Raw genomic sequence first — 26,688 nt, forward strand, 5'->3', positions numbered from 1 at the left:
TTGCTTCTTCCGAATATTAAATATTCTTCTTAGTATTTTTTGCAGAATTGATATCTCTTATATTTGCCAATATTGTAACATTTTTCACATATTCAAAGAAATTTTCTTTTATATGATTTAATGGGAGAATTAGAAATAAGAGAAATAAAGAATCGTTAGAATTGATTAGCAGTGAAGATATAATTTCTATTTGTTAAGTGGGATTTAATCTAGAATAATAGAATTTATTTTAAATAATAACATATTCGAAATATATCTCTCAAATAAATTTAATTTTACTATTTCAAGTAATTTGTTTTTCTTTTTTATTGTTTTGAATAACATACATAAATATTGTATGAAATTTCAGTTATGTGCAATAAATAGTTCTTTGACTTTATGTGTATAAAAATTAACAAATAAAGAAACTAACGAGTCTTTAAATCTTTTTCAAAATTGTATTGTAAATTCACTTTCACAATAATTGAATCTATGTCTCATATTTCCAAACAAATTCATCCATATTAGAATAATATAGAATAATATAGTGAAATAAAAATAAAAATCCATGTTGTATAATCAATAATAAAATATTGCATTAGAGTAATTAAACAAAAAAAAAAAAAGGATTGATAAAAATCCTATCGACAAAACTTTCCATAAGAATAATTTCAAACTAAAATTAAATTAATCTGGAATGCATCATTTACAAGGGAATTTATATTACAGTCAATAACAGAATACTACAGTAGTACAATAATTGAGTGGAAAAAAAGTAATGAAAATCCAATATATATAGATAAATAAAATTTTAAAAATAATTTCAACTGATTGAATCTGCAAAATATCCTTACAAAGGGAAAAAAAAAATAAATAAATCCATATTTCACAATCAAACGTACAATATAATAATATATACTGCAATATTAGAGCATAATTAAATAAAAAGAATAATGAAAATCTCATCCATCAAATTTTCCATAAAAAATAAATCCAATTTTATTCAAAATAATCCAACTCTTCGATGAACAAACATTTTCGAATTTCCATCGAATCGTTTTTCACGATTTTCTGTAATCGCCATCGAATAATTTTCACAGTAATCAGAGAAATGCGTAAGCCAAGATCGAAGCAATAATCCGATTAGCTTAGTTCCACGAAATTTCACGAGGCAGCAGTTTCAAGTTGAAGAAATCGGACTAATTTTCATGGGTCGGAGGCAAAGGAAGTTGGTTTAAATTCTTAATGAAGCGAGCCTGCATCAGCGTGGATTCAGCTCCATTTTGTCGAGGTTCGGGTAAATTATTGAGGTACTTTGGCGTAAAAAGTCCGGCCGGAATTAGCCGCATTATGTGGTGAAAGCCTTAAATTAAGAAACGCGTGCTTTAAGTCGCGCTTGATTCAAGGTTTTATCCCTTGGAGATGATAACGAGATTCCACGAGACTCGATGAAAATTTTCAACGCGTATCGAGATCGTATCGAAAAATCGAAAATGGTGGATATTGATTGTCGATATATAAATGCAAAAAGAAGAAAAAAAAAATAGTTGCAAAACAAGGAGAGATGCAGAGAAATTGAACATGACAACGCTTGTATTGAATGCAAAAGGAAAATCGAATACGCAAGGAATTTTCTTTCATCTTTTAAAATTTGGAAAAATTTCATGACGTGACTGTACCGCCATAGCACAGAAAATCCCTTTGACCGCATATATTCATAGTGATAAATTCAATAATACTCGTACATGCATAGAACATATTGATTATCCGTATTTAATTATTACATACAATTAATTACAAATAATACGCTATACTACATTAATTAAATTTTATATTAAAAGATAAAAATAAAACAATCATATTAAAAAAAAGAATCTCAACTTTTCACATTCAACTCTTTGTTCCACTTTTCCAAAGTAAAAGATTTCAGAAAAATTCAATTCAGACACGTGAGAATAATTTAATATACTAGATTGTCATACAAAATTTCTTTTCGAAATCCCTCGACGATTGAATACAATTAAATATCGAATAGTATATTACACGCTACTGGATTGAATCTCATTAAATTCTTTCTTCCATCATCCTTTTTAGAGGAACAATTGAAACACGGTCAAGTAAAAGCGGTAGACAAGGATCGTCGCCACTTGAAATCGCGCCCTTTAAATTGAATATTCCTCTGCACAAGGGAAATCGGTGATTACGACGATCCTCGTCTCGAGGGAGGAAGATTTGCTCTCGATGGCGTGCATCCGTGCCGGCATTTGGACTTTCGCCAACCGCTTTGCAAATCCCTGTACTTCCTCCTCCTTCTCTCTTCCTTCTCCATTTTTTCTTCTTCCTTCTCCTCCTCTTCTTCTTCTTCTTCTTCTTCGTAGAACGCGCGTAAAACGTTTCTATCCTGATTAATCGGATGGCTCGCGTAACATTCAGATTTCGAGGGATGAAGACGCGCGCGGAAAGTTGCGGAAGAGCGGCGATTATTCCGTGGAAAATGGAGGGAAATCTGGCAGGGGAAACATCGTGCGGATAAAAGTTCATCTAACTTTGCTCGACGTTGTTTTAACGAACCAAGCGTGGTCCAACCGTGACTTTGATACTTTTCTTTCATTTTTAAATTTTTTTTTTTTTTTTTGAAAAATGGACTTCTTTCGCGAGACTGCCGATTCTTCTTTTTTTTTTTATCGATTATTCAAAACTCGTATTTGGTCTTTTTCATTTTGGACGAGATTGAAGAGGTGCTTTATATTTTTTTCTTTTTTTTTTTTTTGATGGAGAATCTGTTTTAATTATAATAGAGAATGTTTAGAGAGAACAGGAGCGATAAGTTTAAATGAAGAATGGATGAAAAAATTCTGAATTAATGTTTCAAACTTTTTCGGGATTATTAGAGCGATAATATCAAAGTTTATTTAACGATGATAGATAATATTGAGATAAATCTTAATTGGAAACAAATTGGATTTATATCTCGGTTTAAAAATTAAATTCTATTTCTTTTTTTATTTTATTTTATCACAGTAAGTTATTGCCTTCATTTTCAAAAGAAAACTTGTCAAACCATCATTTATATTTATATTAGGTATTAAAATTTGAAACTTACTCTTTGATATAAAAGTTTCTAAACGAACATGTAATAAATAATTAATCCGATTATTCGTTATTAATTAATTGGAAAACTTTCACAACGTGAAAAATCAAAGCAATTATAGCCAATAATAATAATAATAGTTTCCTCGACGCGTGATTCATGCAAACGGTGGTCGGAAAATTCTCTCCATTGAATTTCATTCTAAACTTTCGAATCACGGTATCAAGTTGTAAAGTGAATTTAAAGCTAACTCGAAGTGGCTTCGATCGTGCATTCCCACCGACACACAAGCGTACCTACTCTCCACAGACCGAACACGGAACCCTGTCTTTGTATGCAAGTTACTCTGGTATTCCGGAAGTTGATCTGGACGCGGCTGCGGACGAGGACGGGAAACCGGTCTTCTTGCGTTGCTGGCCGGAACCAGTGTTCGATTGTTAGGTGCTCTCCCTGCTCGAATTTATCACTCTATGAATTTCTAAAAATCGTCCCCTTCAGCTTCGCGACAATCTTACTTTGCTATTGATAATCTTTATGTTTCGATTAATATTCTTAGAATTTCTTTAATATTCTTAATATTCTTAGAATTTCTGAGTTCTGATTAATTTTCGATGAAATTCGAATGAATTCTGTAACAATTTTTGCTATTTGATCGGAGAGCATTTTATGAACATGTTCAAATATAATCCAGTAAAGATACCAAGATGTATAATGGGATTCAAGATCTTGTTGATCAAGCAATCAACGTGACATCTTGGTTGATGTTTCATGGTATTTATGCATCAGTGTCAGGTAATCTGATAATCTTTTGAGATTGAGATTTTGTGATGTTAAACTGATTTCCAAATAATGTACGATTTTAACGTAATATGGAACAGTGTTCGTTAAAATTTTGTATCAATCAAATTAATCTGATTCAAAATCGTCTGTGTAAAATTAAATTTCAATGATGTAAACGATTGGATTTATGTAACTTGATTTGAAACGCTATCTTTTAAACCGAACCAATCGAATTAATCATCTTCGAATCGTACATTTTATCCGATTGAAATTTAGTTTACGACCAACTTTTATCATCGATTACAATCTCAATTAGATTCGATTGAAGTGACTTAAGAGTTAATGAAAATACAATTGTACCCAGTACAGATTATCTAAAAATTATTCTTTATCAAAAAAAAAGAGAAAAAAACCGAGAAATATATTTATCAATTTTTAAAAAGAAATCTAACTTATTAACGTAAGATACAAACAATCGTGTCCAATTTCTTTTTTTTTTTCTTTTAATTTTATTTTGTGCAAGCCGACGGATACAGTTATAATATAATTCTAACAATTATATACATGTAAATCTAACATGTCGTTCGTCCCTTAATTATCGATCGTCTCTATCGATAACGTAATTGTCTCTATCGATAACTATCGATGATGGTGCAACGTTCGAAAGTAAACAAAAGTACAAAATTATCCCCTCCTACACGTTCTCCCGCAATTTTTAATGCGTTTACACCGAGGGGAAGGGAGGGAGGGGATGATGGGAGAGGGGGGGGGAGTGAAATCGCGAGGAATTTAATTCAAATTCTTGAGGAACAAAACGTAACGCGATAAATATCTGGCAAAGTGGGACCCGGGGTTGGCGCGGGTTCCACACAGGGCAAAATAAATTACACGGTTACAAAAGAAACCGTGGCTTTAAATTACACGGTTTATTAACGAGCTGCAAACCATCTAATGTAGCTAGGTGAAATCGTTAAATGGAAATCTACATCGTTTTTCACAATCGTCTATTATTAAAGATTAAATCTAAAACTTAAAATTACTGACTCACGTCTAATGTCTAATCTAACCTTCCATCGTGGATGATCGTTTTGGAAAAAATTCCACGATTATCTTTCTTCCTCTTCTTTCTTCTTCTTCTTCTTCTTCTTCTTCTTCTTCTTCTTCTCTGCCCCTCCCGTGTTGCTTGATATTTTTCCACGAACGGGTTCGAACGAACGTTCAATTTATTCGGTATTGCCGAAGAATTCCGAGATTCGTGGATAAATTCTCTTCTTCGCGCGTAAATACTCGACTATAGAATCCTCACTCGCCGCTTTCTCGGGAACGTCGGGGAAACGAATACCGATAATATCCTCGTACAATTCCTCGGCGGTTTTACCCATGACGGGGAAGCAAGGGTGCCGAGCGGCTAGCTTCACCTTTTTCTTTATTTTCTTCAATAATTTTTCCGGCAACTCCTCGTCCACCTCCTCCTCCTCCACTACTTCCTCCACCTCTTCCTTCCTGATCACCTTCAACTTTGGGACTTTCCTGGTTTTCAAGAATAATAAGAAATTGTTACGTTTTCCGATCGAATCGATTTCAAGGATTGCAACAGTTGTAATTCTAATAGTAGTGTATTTTGACGCTATTAAAAATTCGGAAATATTTGAACCGCTACAACTTCGAGGATAATGATTTTCGGGCGACGAGCGAACGATCGTTGGAAACGCGGAACCTTGCCCTTTAAAACTCTTTTTCGTTTATGTCGATACGACTTCCGGTTCACGAGATATCATCGTGTAAAGAGAAGAAGAATTTTCGATTCGCCTTAAAGCGGATCAAACTCTATTAAAATTGGAAAAAATTCGAACCGCTATAACTCGGAAGATAATCACTTCCGGTTGATCAATTAGCAGTCATTGGAAGCGTGGAATCTTGCCCTTTAAAACGCTTTTTCGTTTATCCCGATACGACTTCCGGTTCCCGGGATATCGTCGTGTAAAGAGAAAGGTAATTTTTTAATCGCTTAATATCTCCTTCCTTATTGTTTATTCGGAACTCTCGTTCGTGCCTTGTCTCACTGATCTACCCCAAACTCCAGACGAGCGACAGACGTAATTCTTGGAAAAACATAGTACGCGTTTCCAAGAAACACTAGATTCCATTCATAATCTCTGCGCTGTATTAAGCGCTGTGGAAACTTTGAATCGTTATATCTCAGCAACCGATTAAGATATTAGGATGGATCAAAAAGTGACTTCGATCATGTGATTTTTCTCTATTTTTTGAATAGATTTTGATGATGAAATTTGTAATTTTTTCTCACATTTTTTTATATATAAATCGTTTCATTCATCACTTTTCTTCATTGGTAAATCTCGATTTTAAATCATTGATTTTTAAGATTTTTAAGATTTAATATGTTTGGAATGATTGATGATTGAAATAAGAATTGAATAATGAAAAAGTAAAATAAATAATGAACAATAAATCTAGAAATGTTATAGTTGTATAATCATTGATTGGAATATTATACTAATTTTCTCTTGCACGATTATTAATTAATTATTTACACGTAGAAGACGTAACATAATATAACACAAACGTTATATTAAATCCTGTTAGCCTTTGCTAATTTATGCGGTTACGAGTATGTTCGAATGAAACAAAACTTCTCCAAGCAGACGGATAAAATGTTCTGGCCAGATAGAACACGATTACACCCGGGATAAAAAGATTAATCTACCTTTGACTCGAAAGAAAAATGAAAGAAAATTGTAAATCGATGTTTTCCTGCATACCCTACAATTCCACGGCGCTATCGTTTGTATAAAGCACGATAGAACAGGATGAAGAAATTTCGATTAACTTTTTTCCCCCAAGATCAGGCTTCTTGATCTTTCTTGGGAGAATAAATGAAAGTTTTTCTCGAATCACCAATTCAAATTGCAGACTATGCATAAGAAAAAGGCTAAGCATCACGTGTTGTCGAATCATTGGAACTTAATACCGGTGAACCAGAAATTCAAATTCTTTTCTCGATCAAAGAAATTTTCATCCGAATTTTCATCCAATGATAATCAAGTTATCGAAAAAAGCTCTCGACGCGAGTCTTCGTTTGAAATATACTATATCCCTATATTTTGCAAACAATTATTCAAAAAAAGAAACGATGAAAGTTTGATGAAGCTAAGACTTCTTTCTATCTTTAACTATCATCAACCTAAACCACTTCTTTAAAATATATACTCAATAATCAATTCCTAATCAACCAAATTCGAAGGATAGTCTGTGAATCTTGGAAAAAGTCTCGCCTAATTTTCAAATATTTTCACATTCATCTTACCTCTTCTTCCGGTAGGTTATCTTAGGATGCTTTCTCTTCATTTGAGCCAATTTGATCTCCGCCTTGGCTCTCATCACATCTTCTTTCAACTCCATGGGCGGTGCCTGTATCTTCATAATAATCAACTTTTCCCTCTCGCGCTTCCATTTAGCAGCCTCGGTTTCCTCCTTCCTCTTTTTCCTCCTCACCCTCATCCCCCGTTTCAAACAGCACACTTTCGGCTTGCAAATCACGTCCTTGCATGGATCCGGCAATTTCAGTTTCACTGTCTTCGCTTTCACCTTCTCCATCTTCTTCTCGTGCTTCTCGGGTATTATCTTCTCCAACTCCTTCTTGATCATCACATCGGTCACTTTGGAAGGTACTTTCATCACGGACACCGGCTTCTTCTTCATTGTCTTCTTCATCAGCTTCTCCTTTCGAGACTTGGATATCTCTCGTTTCGATATTTCCGATTTTTCAGCGACGTCGATCACAGGTTCAGACGGTTTCCGCCTCTTGTCAGCTTTCTTCACTTGCGTCGACACAACGAACGGGATGATGTCAGGATCATCGTCCATGTACTGCTCCATTTCCTGTAATGCAAGGAAACGGTGAAAACTTGCTTTATACAAAACGTGCTTATATTTATCAGTGTATTCGTCGAATTATATTCTTCACGTTAGATAAAATGAGACAACTCTGTCCATTTGACTCTGTCTCTGTCAAATTTAATAGATGAATATCTAATTTCTAATAATATTTCTGTTTCGTTAAGAAAGTGCATTCATTTGAACATGGACACTTTTGACAAGTGTACATAGATTGGTATATTGTTATATTAAATTACAATTTTGTTATTGTATTATATTTATAAATAATATTGTTTTGAAGGAAAATTGGAAGATATTTTTGATGTCACTTATGGGATCTAATAATTGGTTATCAAGTTTAGATCCCAAAAAAGAAAGTGCATTTATTTGAATATGGACACTTTTGATAAGTGTATATAGACTGATATATTGTTATATTAAATTACAATTTTACTACTGTATTATATTTATAAATAATATTGTTTTGAAGGAAAATTGGAAGATATTTTTGATGTCACTTATGGGATCTAATAATTGGTTATCAAATTTAGATCCCAAAATATGAAAAAAGAAACTGCATTCGTTTGAACATGGACACTTTTGACAAATGTATATAGATTGATATATTGTTATATTAAATTACAATTTTATTACTGTATTATATTTATAAATAATATCGTTTTGAAGGAAAATTGGAAGATATTTTTAATGTTACTTATGGGATCTAATAATTGGTTATCAAGATCCAAGTTATTAGAGCCCAAAAAAGAAAGTGCATTTATTTGAACATGAACACTTTTGACAAGTGTACATAGATTGGTATATTGTTATATTAAATTACAATTTTATTACTATATTATATTTATAAATAATGAAGAAAATTGAAGAAAAATTGGAAGATATTTTTGATGTCACTTATGGGATCTAATAATTGGTTATCAAATTTAGATTCCAAAAAAGGAAGTGCATTCGTTTGAGCATGGACACTTTTGACAAGTGTATATAGATTGATATATTGTTATATTAAATTACAATTGTATTATATTTATAAATAATATCGTTTTGAAGGAAAATTGAAAGATATTTTGACTATAATCTCGATTTAAAGTTTCTTCTTATAGAAGAAGAAGAATTCAGATTAATATTCATATTCGATAAAGAACATAATAATATATGAAACATTGAAGTTTACTTTCTCCACAATCTCAAAATATTTTTTCTCAGCGTCTACAATTTCCGGGGCATCGGAGTCCCGTATCTTTTTCCTGTCCTTGGTAACCTTCTCCCTCTCTTTGATCATTTTCGCGTTCTTCTCCTGAGTTATTCTCGTCTCCTTCCTCTTAACTTTTTCCTTCTTCTTTTTCTCCTCCTCCTCGTACTCCTCTTTAACCGCCAGCATCAATTTGATTTCTTTTAATCGTATATCCACCCCCTTTGTCAATTTCGAACACCTCTCCAAATACTGAAGTAAGGAAGAAATATTTTAAATCAAAGGATTTTCTCGATATCACGAGATATTGATCAATGATACGATAAATTTCCCAATATTTATAACAGAAGTATATCTTTACGAAATGAATTTGAAAAAATTGTTTTAATTTATTATATAACAATCGATCGAAGAGCCTACTTCCGAGAAGAAACTCCTGTCCCTTCTGCTGAACGTGGTAAAGAATTCGCCGGGCTCGACGAGGTATACGTTTCCTGTATAACTTCCAATAGCGACAACTGGCTCTTCTTCGGAAGGCACGATGCAATTGAGCTTATTGTGGCTTAACTGCAGTTCAAAAATCGGATGTCGAATGGATTGCAGAATGTCGTACACTATCATCTTCCCGTCGTCGGTCGTCACGTAGAAACAGGAGGACCTGGTCTTGCTCCAACACCCGTCCGTTGGATGAACCTGGAAACTTTGAACGATACAACGTGCAAATTAAATTAATCGATAATGTTGAAGTATAAGAGTGTAAACTCTTATTATTAATTAATCTCAAAATAACAAACAAATAATAATCATTTATGTACGATAACCCATTATAAATTACGATACAATATAATTAACATATACATACAATAATTATAACACAATAATAAAGAACTAATAATTTCAATCTAAAATAAAACCTAAAACATTTTCTTCGCTCGCACAGAAATTCGTTTGAACATGGACACTTTTGAAAAGTGTATATTTAATATTGTTATATTAAATTACAATTTTATTATATTATATTTATAAATAATATCGTTTTGAAGGAAATTTGGAAGATATTTTTGATATCACTTATGGGATCTAATAATTGGCTATCAATTTTAGATCCCAAAATATGAAAAAAGAAAGTGCATTCGTTTGAACACTTTTGACAAGTGTATATTGTAATATTATTATATTAAATTACAATTTTGTTACTATATTATATTTATAAATAATATCGTTTTGAAGGAAAATTAGAAAATATTTTTGATGTCACTTATGGGATCTAATAATTGGTTATCAAGTTTAGATTCCAAAAAAGAAAGTGCATTTGTTTGAACATGGAACACTTTTGACAAGTGTATATAGATTGGTATATTGTTATATTAAATTACAAATAATATTATAATATACAAATATACAAATAATATTACAATATATATTATATATATATATTATATATATTATATATTATATATATATATAATATTATTAATATTATATATTATATATTATATATATATATATATATATATATATATAATATATATTTATAAATATTATGATGTCACTTATGGGATCTAATAATTGGTTATCAAGTTTAGATTCCAAAAAAGAAAGTGCATTTGTTTGAACATGGAATACTTTTGACAAGTGTATATAGATTGGTATATTGTTATATTAAATTATAATTTTTTTACTATATTATATTTATAAATAATATCGTTTTGAAGGAAAATTGAAAGATATTTTTGATATCCTTAGAAGACAATCTCACTTATGGGATCTAATAATTGGTTATCAAATTTAGATTCCAAGATTTAAAATATGAAAAAAAAAAGTGCATTCGTTTGAACATGGACACTTTTGACAAGTGTTGAGATAGATTGGTATATCGTTTTGAAGGAAAATTGGAAGATCTTAATTCCTTTTTTTAATAATGGAGGAAGGAAGCGTACGTACCGAGTGGAAATCAGGCCCTCTTCCCTCGTGTCTTCCATCCATATCCGTACCCTCCAATCGCCCACGGACAGGAATAGGGACGGCGTGAAGGTGCTTCGATCGACGGCTTTCACCTGCTCGGTGTGAGCGTCGAATCTGACCGCGAGCTTCTCAGCGCTAGTCCTCGCTTTCCTCGACCCGGATATGATAATACCGTTGTCCAAACCGAACATAAACTTGGTCCCTACCATAGCCAAGTAATTCACGCTCGAGATGCCGATCGCCCTGTTTATTTGAGGATGGTTCGGATCCTCGAGATCGAGTATCAGAACTTCGGTGGGTTGCTTCAGGGAGCGCGTGTCCCACCACATCGCGCAACCGTCGTACGACGTGGAGAAGAATTCCGTGTTGGTCTTGGACGGTATCCATTTCACTTTGTTCGCTACGTCCCTGGAACACGATCGAATTAATTTCTTAATTCTTGCTCGAAATGGAACGATCGTCTTTGCACTCGAGGAATATTTTAAAATTACAATATTTCTTATTCGATTTGTTTGAATATTAAATCCAGATTAATTCACAAATTTAACGATTGAACAAGTAATCCAAAGCTTATACATAACATCTCCTAAACTAAGTTTTATATTTTTTCCACAAAAATAAATAATTCAATACTTTGTAGAAAGATGGATGATAGATATTTTTTTTTTGTTGTAAAGGGGAAAAGGAAGGAAATTAATAAGTGATAAGAGTGATATATATATTTTTTTAAAAATATGTGTCTTCTCCTGTTGAAAAATTATATTTGAATTTTATCGATCGGCTCAAACTTGTACGAGAATTTTATCCCAAAATTGGAATTGGAAAGGGCATGAATCCCCACGAATCTTCGAAACAACACACAAAATCTCTTCCTCTGTCTTCAAATCCCAAAGCTACAAGAAAAGCTCAATAAAGGCAACCTGTGTGTGTACACGTGTATCAACACGAAGCAAAATGAAACCTACGGGAAACATCCTGCGGACGACGTTACACTGGTTTACGGATAAACAAAGGAATTCCTCGATATTAAAGACTCTGAAATAAAGGGATCTTCTCTCTGAAGATTAAAACGTTCATCTGTTCTTTAGGAATATTTTAAAATTACAATATTTCTTATTCCACAAATTCGTTTGAATATTTTCAATTCGAATCCAGAGAATCCAGATTAATTCAAAATTAACAATTGAACAAATTAATCCAAAGCTTATACATCTCCTAAACCAAATCTTATATTTTTTCCACGTAAATAATCCAATGCTTTATATCGAGAAACAACGAGATAGATTTTAACGCGATAGAAATTTATATCTGAGATACGCGCTGTTACGAAGAAAGAAAGAAAGAAAATGAAATATTTCATTCAAACCAAGTATCGCGTCCTCTTTTCGCCGCTTACCTGTGACTGTATCGCGGATGAGAGCTTTGAACAGGCTTGTTCCCGGTTCTGGTGTCCCAGCTGTTGACTTGGCCTGATATATGACTGCTGGCAAGTATGGAGAGATCCCTTGGACTGTACTCGCAACAGACGCACGGGGACAAAGGCTCCAGGCCCATGTAAGGCTCGGTGGGATTCTCTGCTCGTACGAAATCGCGTGGGCGATATTTCGTAATCCGGATTATGCCATGGAGAGGAGAAAGGAGGAGGGGAGGGGAAGGAAGGGGTGGACGCAAGTGAGAGTGATTTTCATCGATTCTTTTGCGCTTTATATACTTCCATTATGATCATGGAAGTTTCCTCCCGTTCTCCTTTTTCTCTCCAGTTCACTTTCGTGTTATTAGAAATGATCCTTTGCCTCTTCTGTTTAAAAATATATATACACGCGATATTATGGTTTATCGACCATCCTCCTGCGACAATTTATTTATTTGAGAAGTAATCGAATTATTTTATCAAAAGTGTATTAATAAGTATAATAATAATTGAGCGAAAGTTCGATATTAATATTATTATTCTGACAATCAATCATATCTAATGACAATTCGTTTGAATCATTTAATTTGAAGGGAAAATACTTTCTCTATTCATTGACGATTGAATTTTAAGAGGCTACAGATTACAAGACACTTTTTAAACTTATCTTGGAATAATAGCCTTGGAAATAAATCTGAAATTTTATCATCTTTTTCTCGTGTTAAAGATAAATAATGTTGTGATATTTCTTAAATGAACGATCGTAGATTATAGTGTATATATATTATATCGTTGTGGAAAATGATGTAAATGAGAATATACTACAATCTTACTTTTCTTCTACCTACCGACGTGCCAGATGTACACCGTTTTACTGTAATCTATGTCCCTCCCGTAGGTCAAGAAACAATACGATACCGCCAATCTGTTCGACGTATCAGCGGACCAAGAAATATTCGTCACAGGCCTCCTCGGTATATCTGGATCTCTGTACACGTTCACGGTTCTGAAAACAGATTTCCAGAAGTGATCATCTCATTTCTGGCACGGACGACATCCGGATGACAAACTGCCCGAGATAAAGCCACCTTTACAAATTGATCGAGATCGATTCGGGGAATGAATTTTCCTTATCTCGAAGAAAATATTCACGTATAATTCTGATTTTCTTTATGCTAATTACAATAATTATAAGATAGGGAAGTAATAAACATCTGTTGAAATGAAACGATGATTCTTCTCCTTTTTCTTGAAGTTGAAATTGGATTTAATTTCAATTTTAACGCCACTCACCTGAAGCTGTAGGTCTGCGCCAAAGGTGTTGGTATCATATCGTCGAAATAATGCTGATGAATGTTCACTGTACCGTTCTGAAGAATAGCGTGCTCCATGACCTGCGAAAAAATTTAATATCTCCAAGAATCAACTGCTATTTTCAACGTGGAAATCTTCGTGGCGAGGATTTTTAATGGAATTGAAGTTAAAAGAATATTATATTAGGAATCTTTACCTCGAACATGGGAAGCAGTTTCGGTGCCCAATTGTCGTCCTTCTCAACCCTTCTTCGAAATCTCGACGTGGTCTCCTCGTCCCTCGGGTTGATATCCTTCGGCCATCCGCCCTCGAAGTGAAACATCCCCGTGTTCTTCGTCAACTTCACGTCCGTTTGAATCTAAAATTTTGAACGATCCTTGATCCTTGATCTAATAATTTATGCATTTTTTTTTCTTTCTCTTTTCCACGGATTTTCCAGCGATTGAAAAATACGTTTCCAGGTATCCAATTGATATTCCACCCGCGTAGGGAGCTCGACAGGGTTGTTAATGGGTAAATTATCCGGCTAGCGCTTGTTATGTTAATCGGTATGCGATAATACGATTTTCGACGTGTCCAGATAACGATTATCGTGTGCTTTTCGATATTGGTTATTAATGCACGTTAATATCCGGCCAAAAGTTTGGGAATTATTGATACGTTGATAAAATTGGAGAATTCGAATAGGCTAGAGTTTCGTAGTTTGATGAAGAATTAATTTTTTGTCGAATTAAATGATAGCCTGTTCTTAAGATTATAAAGAAAAGAATTGATAAAAATCTATAGAAAGTTACGTATATATGGTGAAATATTAAAATTCCAGATATATCGAGAAACATATTAAACAAACTTCATTGAGAAATTAAAGAAGATAAAATATAAATTATAAAATGTATTATTTATATTCTTTTTGAAATATCTATTACCTGCAATTTTGCAAATCGAAAAAATCTCGTAATTAAATGTATCAAGTAACAAAGTTTTCCATGCTTTTGGTATTCGAATGCTTTTAAACAAGTTGATACGGTTTTTGTTATTGCAACAGACACCGCAGTTTTCGAAATAAATAAACTTCTTTGTAGAGTTTTTTCTTTTGCAAGCAAATTGCTTCTCCAATTTTCGCGCTTCCTTGAATCTTAGACTTTTCATTTCTTTCCTTTTTTTTTTTTTTTTTTATTACAGTTCTTTCGAGAGGACAAAGAATACGAAGTTATCTAATCCGCTGAGAAACAAGTACAAAAGATATCTGATCCGCGATACCGTTGGAGTTTCGTCAGCTTTTCGAGCTTACATTGTCGAGCTTTATCTCGATCGTTCTTGACCTACGTGGAAATGAAATTGAATAAATTAATCGAGGAAATAACCTGGTTACTTCTTGCAAATTTATTATTATCGAAATTTTATTCGACAAAGAAATAATAAAATATTTATTCTTTATGTTAATCTTGATCCTTTCCCTATTATTATTTGCTCGCCATATTTGTTGTCAAAATTCTGTTAAAGTGAGATGAGATTGTTGAGAGATGAAACAAGTTTATTTTCGTTCTAAACAAATTGCTTAATTTGTGAAAATGAAGGAATTTTCCTTTTCGTGGGTCATTATACAAATTTTCTACTCGAGAAGTTTTACAATTCTTAATCACAGGATCGAAGAGAAGCATAATTAGTTTATATTTGGACGAGAGAAAATACTCTTACCTTCAAAATTTCAATAATAATACATTTTTGGTAAATCGAATGTTTAACCAATGCACATCACTCATTCGATTCTACTAAAAAAATAAAAACACTTTTCCATTATTGGAAAGAATCAAAATCACTTTCCCCATTCTATTTTCCATACTTGAACTATCACTCCTCCCCTCCATTTTCGTTCCGAATATTGCTAAAAAAAGAGAAGAAAAAATTTCGAAAACAGCTTCAAAGAAATCGAATACAAACAGATTCATCTCATCGATCAACGAATAGCCAAAGCGCTTCGTTTAAACCTTCGATAAATCCTTTCAAACGATGTTGCAAACTAACGACGTATCCGATTACTGATTATTGGAAGAGAAAAAGAAATTCTGCGACAAAGATGAGCGCATCAAACATCGATATTGTATTTTTAACAGCATCGATCTAACCTGATGCAACGCGAATTGGGCGGAATGTTGCACGCCGATGTTGCACTCGCTCTTCAAGATGAAGGCGTTCATCTCGGACGGCTTCGGCGATATCTCGGCGTCCATCGTCGGCTCCCGAATGCTGAAGATGCATTGCTTGCCAAATTCGGCACGAGTCTTCACGTACACCTTTCTGATCTCCATTGCGACTGATCTGAGGGATAAAAGTAATCATAAGTGATGGAATTTTTTTTTTTACTAATCTTTCATTCAAACTTTAACAATTCGCTGCATCTATTGTTAAATAAATTTATTAGATAGGATAAAAATGTTTCATTGTGTTATTTGTCAATGTAAAAATAAATACGTTATCTTTGAACGAGATATATATATATTTTTTAAACAATTAATTATATATATATATATATATATATCTCTGAACAAGATATATATCTTTTTTTTAAACAATTTAATATATGTATATATATTATAGATATATATATATATAGATATATTGATATATATATAAATATATATTATAGATATATATATATAGATATATTGATATATATATATAAATAGATATATATATCTTTTTTTAAACAATTTAATATATATATCTCTCTGAACAAGATATATATATATATTTTTTAAACAATTTAATATATATATCTCTTTGAACAAGATATATATCTTTTTTTTAAACAATTTAATATATATATCTCTCTCTGAACAAGATATATATCTTTTTTTTAAACAATTTAATATATATATATTTTAAACAATTTAATATATATATTTCTCTGAACAAGATATATATCTTTTTTTTAAACAATTCAATAAATATCTCTGAACAAGATATGTATCTTTTTTTTAAACAATTTAATATATATATATATATCTCTGAACAAGATATATATCTTTTTTTTAAACAATTTAATATATATATCTCTCTGAACAAGATATATATATTTTTTTTAAACAATTTAATATATATATATATACATTTCACAGATTTTATAGATTTTTTCAGTAAATAAAAATACGTGAAATAATTATTAGGGGACGAGAATAGACTCGTAAATTCCACAACTCTGCTCATCGATGAAAACAATCGTCCCTTCGAACGAATAAGAATACGAATCCAATGGAAATAGATAAAATTGAAAATACCAACTGTAAATATAATATATAATTGAAATACGACGAAATACGATCCGTACGACTATGATCTGTCTAACCTGATTTAAACTCGATCCTGGGAAAAATCCAACACCTCTTTAACCTTTTCCCTTTTCCCTGTTCCGCGGCTCCGTCGAGGTCAAAGGGCGACGCGATAATTCGCCGTGTCTGTAACGCTTGCACGCGGACCGTTTCACCGTGAAGCGAATAGAGGCGGCAAGTGTTGAAAGATTCATGAATTCACGAAGCGAATAAAGTTCCGGCCGGAACGATATTTGCCTTGTTTCGACAAACAAGCCGAGAATTCGACTGAGAAGATTTCACGCGTGCGAGCGCCCTCCAGCGGCACTTCCTTCCCTCCTTTCTCTCCCGTGCAACATCCTCTTCACGTGTGAATCGAGCATAAATGGAAGTTAGTTACGGGGGGGTGACAGAGTCCGTCCGATCAAACGCGTGGCCACCCTTTGCGTGCAATTCCTGAACGTGGCCATTTTGTCGTTCTACGAGTTGAAGTTGCGCTCGGTGCGCGTGTCACGGTATTCTTTCCTTTCTTGCGTTTCGTTTAATTTGATTTAAAAGAATCAAAGAAAAGCTAGTCGAGAGAGAGAAAGAGAGAAGGACGCTTGACCCGTATCCACGGTGTCGCGAAAATAAAGTTTAATTCAACCACGTCTCGTTTTCATTCGGATTACGTGTTTTTCAACCCGAAAATTTCAATGGAAGTTCGCTTTCGAGGGGTTATGCGCACAGCGTTGTACACGGATCGTTCAAAGGGGAGATTAAAATTAGGAGGGGAAGGAATTGGAAACTTTATATTAAAGTGAAATATTTATATTTCTCTGGGTAGAATATATTTTTCTGACGAAATTCGATCGTTTGTTTTAAAAAACCATTTATCCCAAGACTTCTATCCTCCTCTAATGTCTGCAGGAACGTTTTGGATCGATTTCTTTTTTGTTCCGGCCACGGAACGGGCGATGGTAGTTAAGCGAATTTCAATGGACGGTGGGTAATTAAGACATTTCTTATCCCAATTACCTTTCCACGTCCCGTTGAAAATGTTGAATTTTGCACGTAATCGATTAATCATCTTTCAACTATCCTCGAGCGAAACTATTTAATCTTCTTCTAATTTAATCTTTTTTCTGTAAATTAAACAGCGATATCTTGCAAAATTTTAATACGAGAAAATTCTTCTAAAATTAAACCATTTATAAAATTGTAAATTTAATGTAATTGCATTTTTCTTTTTTTATTGCACGTATCATTCACGATCGAGTCTTCTTTCGAAGGAAAAGGATCGCTTCCAAAGAAACTTCAAAGAGCATCGAAAAAATGAAAAACCTGTTTGTTTCTGCCTTCTGATAATTTTTCCGATCGAGCCATGAAACCACGAACCCTTATACTCAGCAATCTGTTAAAGTGACCCGAGGAGAGGGGGGGGCCGACAGAAGATTGCAATCAAGGCTTCTCAATTCTTTGCTAATACTTGCTTCATCAAGAACCGCTGATGCAATCATTCTGTCTTAACGAATCGATCGTTTCACATTATTGAGGTTCGTTGCTTGCAAGCGTGAAGTTCGCATTCGCATCACGCTTCCCACGATGAAAGATTCTCTCCTCCAACTTTAATACCCCCGATATGTCATGAGAAGAGATATTAAAAATCGTTCCTTTTAGCGGGGACACAAGTTTAATATATGATTCTTATAATAGAAATTTTCTCCTATATCTTCTTCTGTATATATCTTCCAAGGGATATTTTTCGAGTTATACTTTTTTTATATATATATTTTTTTCTCTTTATATTCTCTTAAGAAAGTGGAGAGATTTGTGAGAAATTCATTTTCAGATTTTCTGGTTATTGGCAGGTATTAATTTTTCATATTTATTTCTTCCTTTCTTTTTGCTCAATCTATGAGACACGAAATTTAGTGTTTTAAAAATAATCTAGTTTTTAATGATCCTTAATAATTCTAAATTGATTATAATTCCAATAATAATGAATTCTGTTATCAAACCGAGAATGCATTTATGAACAAAAAGAAAAATATAGAAAATAAATCTAAAATAAAGTATGAATCGAAATTGTCCACTCGTTAAAACTTGCATGCAATTCGATATTAAATACAATGAGCAGAAAAAAGTCTAAAATAAAATCTGAGGTAACCACTATTTTATTCCATTTCTCATTTCTTGGAACAATAAATAAACTTCATTTGAATGAATGTAAAAAACGAGAAAAGAAAAAAAAAGAAAGAATCCAATTCAAAATCCTCATCATCCCTGTTATTTAAATAAAGAAAATAGAAAATGGCCCAATTCTCCTCCCATTAAGTTAAATAAGAAATTTCAAAATAGTCGCATAATTAATACGGGAATAATAAACGTGGACGCATAAAATTATGCAAAATGTCTCTACGCCGTTTAACAATCGGCGGGTTGCCGATAATCACAGAAATTACCGCGCCATTTCCGGCGAATACAGAATAATTCCTCGATCCGTTCGTTCAATCGAGATCTCTCGCGGAAAATAATTTCTATTTATCGATCCTGGCTTTAATCATAAATCGAATCGTCGAAAACCGAGTCGCAGTCGACTCTCGTTATTCCCGAAAATTACAGGTCGGCACAAAAGGCTGCCTCTCTAATTGCTTTGCTAAAAGTAACTTTCACGTTAGACATATGCCCAATTTATTTCGAACAATATGCGGTATCCTAGTTGATCATTTTAACGAAAGGACGTGCATCGAAAAATCGTGATTTTTTTCTTTTTTTTCCAACTGGAAATTATTCGTCGAGAGAATCTTTTGATTCTTCTTAAAAGTATGTTATAAAAAAAAAAGTCAATAAATAATTCTTTCATTATGGCAAAATAAATTTTCAAATTTTATTCTTAAACTTGTGGAAGATCCTCTCATAAAAGTAAAATCAAAGATCAATGAATTTCATACGAAGTTAATTCACTTCTCTCGCAAAGAAATCGATAGTTTGACGCACATATGCATTGGTTTAAAGTTTAACAACCGTGGATTCTGGATAATTCCCCCCTGGAAAATCCAAAGGGTATAAACTAAAATCCGCGGTCGAAATATTTTTACCTCCGCTTATTTCTCATCGGTTCGTCAATCACAATCCTTTAGATCAGTCACTCGTCACGGTTAGTTGTTTCAAAAACTTTCAAAAGTTCTTCTCCCGCTTTTATTATACGAATCTCCCTGTGGAATCTTTATCACTAAATATTGACGAAACGTTGAATCGTATTATACTAACTTTACAAAAGATATATACTTGCAATAGGCAATAATCGTTTTCTTTATCCCATAAATATGCAAAATCTGTTTGTCTCGTTTGAGTAACGACAGAATAGGACGTTGCTCTCTTTTAATCAATTTTCTATGCTAAAAGTTGAAAGATGTTTTAAATTAAACTGTGAAACTGTAAATTCTGACGTCTCAAAAATATTGATAATTGCCTTCTTATAATTTGTCGATACGTAAAGAAGATTATCCTTTCATTTCTACCCTTTGTCTCTGGATTATCAAATTTTAACAGCCAAGTGAAATCAGTGATGCAAAATGTAACAAATTGATCATTATAAATTCCAGAATAAATATAATAATTCATTTTCCTCAAAATTCCCTTCTAAACGTGGCCAATATTTGCTTACCATAAATAATTAATAAAAAAAAAAATTGTACAATCATAATAATCTGATTATCAGAAATCCAATGTATAAATATGAGAAAACTTTCCTCTTTTCTCTTCTTCTTCCGTCCAACGACGAAAATTCTGAAATAAACCATTGCTCTCATCAGCTAATGCACACGAGCGTTACGCACCGTCCAGTTTGTATGACTTCCTCGTTCTCGATTGAACGCATCGTCGTGGAAAAAAAGGATTCCGATTGTTTCTCTCTCTCTCTCCTTTTTTCACGACTCGGCTTGACTCGAAGCCAGCGAAATTGAAATTCGAATGAGGGAGGTCGAGTATACACCGAGTTTCCCCAGGATTCCCTCCACCACAGGTTGTTTACAGGGCGATACAACCACCGTGGCCATCGAAACGGCTTTATGGCTCGAACATTCGAGCCTGGAACATTCGAAGTATTGTATCAGCCGCTAATTTCCGTGTTCACTAGCTCAAAGGTTAATTCTGATCGAATCAATGGCTTTTTGGGTTAATGGGCCGCGTTTGAGGCGATGTTATTCGAGGATGAAATATGCAAGCGTGTTACACGTGTAAAGAGTCGTCCGATTTAAATATCGAGCTCGAATATCCGTCTCTTAAATCTTGAAATTTGAATGCGTTATGTGTTAACAAGCAATGATGTAAAAATCACTTACCTTGCTAAATATTTATTCATTTCAAACTCGAAGAAGTTGTTAATTCTGTAAAAGTTCTTTAGATATTTGATTATTCCATTACGTACAAAATTTAATATATCGTTTATTTTTATATATACAATAATTATTACTTGTTTTAATAAATATATAAGTACCTTATCAAGTATAAAAACCGATAATTTCATCATAATTAAAATCCCATATAAATTTCCCCGTTTATCCCTATAAAGTTTTCCTTAGCAAATATATTCCTTCAAAATATTATTTCGAGATAGAAATTCAAAAAGAAAAAGATCAAGGAATAAAAAAAAAATTTCGTCTAATAAAATTCGAAAGAAATTTCGACCGATCGATAAGAAATGTATAAAAAAATAATACAAATATATTCAAATCAATTAAAAATTCAAAATATCGACATAATATCCGCGTAAAAATTTGTTTCAATAAATATATATATATATACGTGACTTTGCGTAGAATATACCCAACGAGAAAACTTATTAATCGCGTATCAAATGTCCCAAATTCTCCATGACAGACGATTCGAGAATGGGCGGCAGGCATAACTGGCACTTAGGCTTTCAACCGGAAGCCGCAAATTACGTGGCCACTTTGCATCGATGCGCAACTATCATCCCAGGCATGCATAATTAATCAGAAGAGCATCATCTCGATGAATGGGCAAAATACGCGCGATTTGTTTCCAGTGATTCTTTGTTGCTTCCAATTTTGACGAAATTTTCTGAAAATCATTTTTTTTCTTTTCTTTTCTTATGACAACGATATTCCGAGAAATAATTAATGGAATAATTATATACATAAATATAATAATTAAGTATAAGAAAAATTGATTTTTAATTAATTATGCCATGAAAAAGTTTATATTGAGTGTATCAAAAATTTTTGTACATGGGAATATTCTATACGTTATATAATTGAAGCCAATTTCTGAAAACCGACTATAGTTGGCGCTAGCATCCACGCATAATTAGCATTCGTATGAACGCGTCTTTGTACGAATGTTAACCAGTGTGTTAGAAATGCGTTAGAAATGAATAGGATGTTAATACATCCTATATGTACATACATTAATAACAGCTTTTCATAATAATTCCCAAATCGTATTATAAAGTTATAATATTGACATTCTGATATAACCATATAATAAATGGTTAAATTTCTATAAATTGATTTCTATTTGTATCATAATTAAAATTTACAGAGAAAATTAACAAAAAAATATGGAAAATAATATTTTTCTGAAATGAATCACGTATGAAAGAATTAATAATAAAACAAATTTTAAACATCATCCTGTGAGATACAAAAGAATAGCTTCCATTAAAAAAAATTAAGAATCCTCAAAATCTTTTCTAAAAAAAAAAAAAAAGAAAGTTATATACGAATCAATTATATCATTCACAAAAAAACAATAATAACTTTTCCTTCTATTTTCGAAGGAAAAGAAGGAAGAAGTATAAGAAAGAATTCGTAGAAATGGTACCTGTGATTCTCCAACTTTTCATTTCTTCGATCGCTATTAATTAATCCTATACTCGTTCGTTCGGGAGAAACAGCCAACTTCCTCCAACAGTCGAGCACAATATCCTCCATCGAGGCGAGACGTATTGGCTCCTTGGTGAAGAGACGACGAGGGGATGGCTAAAAACTTTCTCCAACCTGCTCGTCATAAGTTCGTCATTCATCCGAGGAAATTCCAGACGGATTATCCACCGTGTTTTCCGGCTCGTCATGCTCTTGCCTTCAACTTCGAAGAGCGTTCCCTCTCGCCGTTAAACTCCGCCGATAAATGGAAAGCTGCCCCCTTCGAGCGACTCGAAAAACGAACATCGCGTTTCCATCCCCCTTTTTTCTCCCTCCCTCTTCATTTTGCCTCGCCAACCAACCGCGTTAGAACCACCTGTTTCTAAGCAGAATTTGATGCTGTTACCAAGGGAAGAATGAATTTTCGATGTATAAAAAAAAAAGGAAAAGAAATTGTCGTGGAAGCGACTTTCGAAGAAGGAGGGAACTCTTTCTGGCTCCTGTTCGACGATGTATGCGCGTTGGAGGGAAAAGTTTCTCGACGAGATTGTTTGCCTTGGTCGGACACCGAGCTACGGGGTGAATAATATCAGGAACAAACTCTTCCTTTTTCTCGTGGAGAGATGGATCTACTTACGGCGCTTGTGCTTCTTCGACGAGGGTTGAACGCTGGTGTCTGTCTTTCTGCGATCGGAGAGGAAAGGAGATTTTTTTTATTTTTCGAATTCTATAATATTTTTCTGAATTATTTGAAAATATATATGTGTATATATTTTTGTGTGTATGCCTCTTCAATTTCTGGGACTCTTTTACTGTATTTTCAAGATCAAAATATGAAAGGAATACGAGTTATACGAAGCTAACATGTTCGAAAGTTCCAAAGAAGTATCGGAAATCGTCTCTCCGCTCTTTTTCATACGTCTGCCCTTTCAATTTCTTGGGACACTTTTTGTCACATCTCCAAGATATTGTCAAGATATGTCTCATTTGAACGTTACATAGATCTTTGTAATCTCAGAAGAAGAATCTTACAATTTCTTCGTATAATATTCTCACAAAATATCCGAAAGAATTTCCATTTGCGAGTTTTAGCCGACAATAAAATATTAGATGTATCCTTTTTAAATATTCCTTTCTCTTTTTCCCTTTCATCAAATTTTCAAAGATAAATTCCAGAAACTGCATTTTATAATTTTCGATCGAAGAAACGTGGATGGATATAAGTGGTTGCTTTCTTTCTTTTTTCTCTTCGATTTTCAATACCGATGAATTTTCAAAAATGATTCCAAAGTATCGATATTTTTTTTTTTTAAAAAATATCCACCGAAACTTTCATATTCTATTCCTTCGGCTGTTCCTCGTCTTCTTTCTTCGTCTCGTCGTTGTTCACGAGGACGGCCGATATCCTCGGATAAAATCTCTTCGTCACTATATCGAACTTCGTCACTTTCCGCTTCATTAAATTCCACATTTCCATCTCTTCCTGTTTCTTCTTCTGCTCGAGCTCCTCCTTGGTCGGCTCCACCGGTTTTTTCGTCGGTCTCACCCTCTTCGAGATAATTCTCTTTACGACAGAGGGCTCTTTCTCCCTCATCTCCTCCGATTTGATAGATTTCTCGTCCTCGTCATCAGGCACCTCCTTCAACACCTTCACAGGCGGCGCCAACAGCTTCTCCTGCACTGTCCAGGTGCTCAATTTCTTCGCGATGGCGCGCTCCTGCCAGTCGCGAAGCTCCTTCTTCGCCTTGGTGAGCTCCTTCCGAAGCACGTACGGAGGCGCGTTCTTCATCATCAGGATCTTCCTCTTGAACGCGCGCGTCGGCGGTGGGATGTGAACGATGTAATCGGTCAATCGTTTGTACCACTTGTTATCTATCATGAACGGCTTCGTTCTGTCGATCGCGTCCTCCTTCAACCTCCTCTCCTCCTTTCTTTTCTCCTCTTGCTCCTGTTTCAATTTTTCTAGAATGAATGTAGAATTTTTTTTTCTTTTACCTTTCAATTACTTTATTTCCTCGCTTTATTATAGAAAATTATTTACCTTAAGACAAGGAGAAATTTATTTTTTTTTTTTTGATTTTTAAATTTGGAAAGATTTGGGAGAAAATGGAAGAAGTATATTTTATATAAAATATAAAATTGAAAACGAGTCAGGTGTAATGAATGAATGAATTAAATTTATCGAATAAATTCAATGGATACGTAGAAAACAAAATCGTTAATCACTTCCTTCCCTATATTTTTCTCTTTTAAATTTCATTGTTTTATTTAAACGACAGTTATTTATAACTATAAAAAACGTGGGAGTAAAATTTGTACAAAAATCATATGGAACATCTGCATTTTAAAAATTCCAACATATTTCTTCAACGTGCCATTATGTTAATCTAACACATTTCTTTGTAACATGCTATCGTGTCTCCGTAATAATTCAGAAGGGGTAAATTTCGAGTGAAATTTGCTTAAGTTGGACACCTGAAAGGTCCTAAAAATGTATCATTTTCCACAAAGCGCATAATCTAGGGAGGAGCTTTAATGTTTTTTTTCTTAACCATCCTTGACACTTCCAAGTGAAATTTCACTCCTGAATTTTATTCCTCAAAATTCGAATTACCATCTAGTAGAATATTTTAAACAAAAAATTACATATACGTGTAAAAATATTCATAATTGTTCCTAGAATTTTATCAAATTTCCCAAAAATCTAGTGAAAAAAGGGAAAGAAAATTCAAAATATCATAACCGAATATACAAAGAGGCTTCTTTTAGGCCAATTTTAAATCACATTTCTTAATTTTAATAAGAAAGAATAAATTAGAAATTGAACTTGTCAAGTTTTCCTTTTCATTTTACATTTTATTAAAACACTTTGTTTCAATTATCGGATTACAAATCGATATAAAAATGACAAACAACAGGACGAATCGGACGAATCATAAAATCAATTAAAATGGATTATCAAGTTCTTCTCCCGTCATGTCGTCGTCAGACGAGATACAATCTACGAGGTAACTTTTGAATTATTCAAATGCCAACAACCGATTTTATCTTTGGGAGACCTGAGAAGGGGAACGTGCATCGAAGTTTAAAATCGTCGTTAAAATAGGCGGGCCTAATTTTTCAATTATCCCAAACGAGGCTAATATCGTGAATATCCCATTTAGATCGGTATCTTTGCACCGTTGACACTAATCGAGATTCCTGTCTGGCCGAGAAACAAACTATTCCACGCACGCGAGCCTCGTCCGTTGCACGCTAATTAATTCCATCCTAATTTGTAATCGTGAAACTCGAGCAAGCGGACGTTGGGGCCGTTCTTTGTAATTATCGGGACCACCCAATATCTAATTTTCATAATCAAATTCTATTTACGCGAGGAAAACGAGAAGAACGAGAAAATTATCAGCGATTTTATAATTATAATAAATATATAATTAATTCACTTCCCCTCCCTATTTCAAATATAAAATCCTCTATAAAATTAACCAGATAATCGATAAATCCTGCTGCGATGGTAAATAAAAAACTTTATCTAACCAATCTGATTTACCGATCGGACAATCCGCGAACGAATTACACGCGTGACGTTCGATTAATTTCGCGTCCTAATCCACGCGCAGGCGCGATCCTCCCCTCGACCTAATCGACTCGGTTGGTACGTTTTCCCGTTGAAAACCTTTAAATCCACGGGGTAAAAAAAACAACGTTAGCGCGATTTAACGGAAAGTACATTGTACATTTGTTTTCCCCGGGCAAACGGGGATTGGAAAAACGGGGAAGGCGTCGATAAATCTTGTATTATTTCTCTCGGCGGGGATATCGTCTTATCGGGCGGGTGGAAAAATATTTACAACCGCGTG

General features: G+C 33.6%; 1 protein-coding gene, 1 long non-coding RNA gene and 1 other non-coding gene across 15 annotated transcripts in view; 2 read left to right on the forward strand and 1 right to left on the reverse strand.

Moving 5' to 3' along the window:
- LOC100577945 overlaps positions 1-26,688 on the forward strand; it is a 274,124-nt gene that overhangs the window by 190,514 nt on the left and 56,922 nt on the right. The gene's annotated exons all lie outside the window — the stretch shown is intronic.
- LOC100578990 (dynein intermediate chain 3, ciliary) overlaps positions 1-26,688 on the reverse strand; it is a 68,374-nt gene that overhangs the window by 8,319 nt on the left and 33,367 nt on the right. For 2 of the 8 annotated variants that reach the window (XR_003306046.1, XM_026445041.1), the window contains exons 1-10: positions 22,788-24,151; positions 15,777-15,969; positions 13,847-14,008; positions 13,630-13,730; positions 13,185-13,342; positions 12,322-12,499; positions 10,905-11,333; positions 9,381-9,660; positions 8,943-9,212; positions 7,179-7,753 (exon numbers count right to left, since the gene is read on the reverse strand). Coding sequence is in view for 7 of the 8 variants with exons in the window: in XM_026445041.1 (XP_026300826.1) it covers positions 7,179-7,753; positions 8,943-9,212; positions 9,381-9,660; positions 10,905-11,333; positions 12,322-12,499; positions 13,185-13,342; positions 13,630-13,730; positions 13,847-14,008; positions 15,777-15,969; positions 22,788-22,897 (2,456 nt within the window). In the remaining variant the exon portion in view is untranslated. Of the gene's footprint in view, positions 1-3,258; positions 5,381-7,178; positions 7,754-8,942; positions 9,213-9,380; positions 9,661-10,904; positions 11,334-12,321; positions 12,500-13,184; positions 13,343-13,629; positions 13,731-13,846; positions 14,009-15,776; positions 15,970-20,779; positions 21,643-22,787; positions 24,791-26,688 lie in introns of those variants that run through there. The other 6 variants (XM_026445038.1, XM_026445037.1, XM_026445036.1 and 3 more) reach the window with 6 other exon arrangements.
- On the forward strand, positions 19,406-19,496 carry Mir3784 (microRNA 3784). Its single transcript, NR_039483.1, has one exon. It is a non-coding gene; the product is annotated as a microRNA 3784 (primary transcript).

Source organism: Apis mellifera, linkage group LG14 (genome assembly GCF_003254395.2).
Source record: "Apis mellifera strain DH4 linkage group LG14, Amel_HAv3.1, whole genome shotgun sequence".
NCBI lineage: Eukaryota > Metazoa > Arthropoda > Insecta > Hymenoptera > Apidae > Apis > Apis mellifera.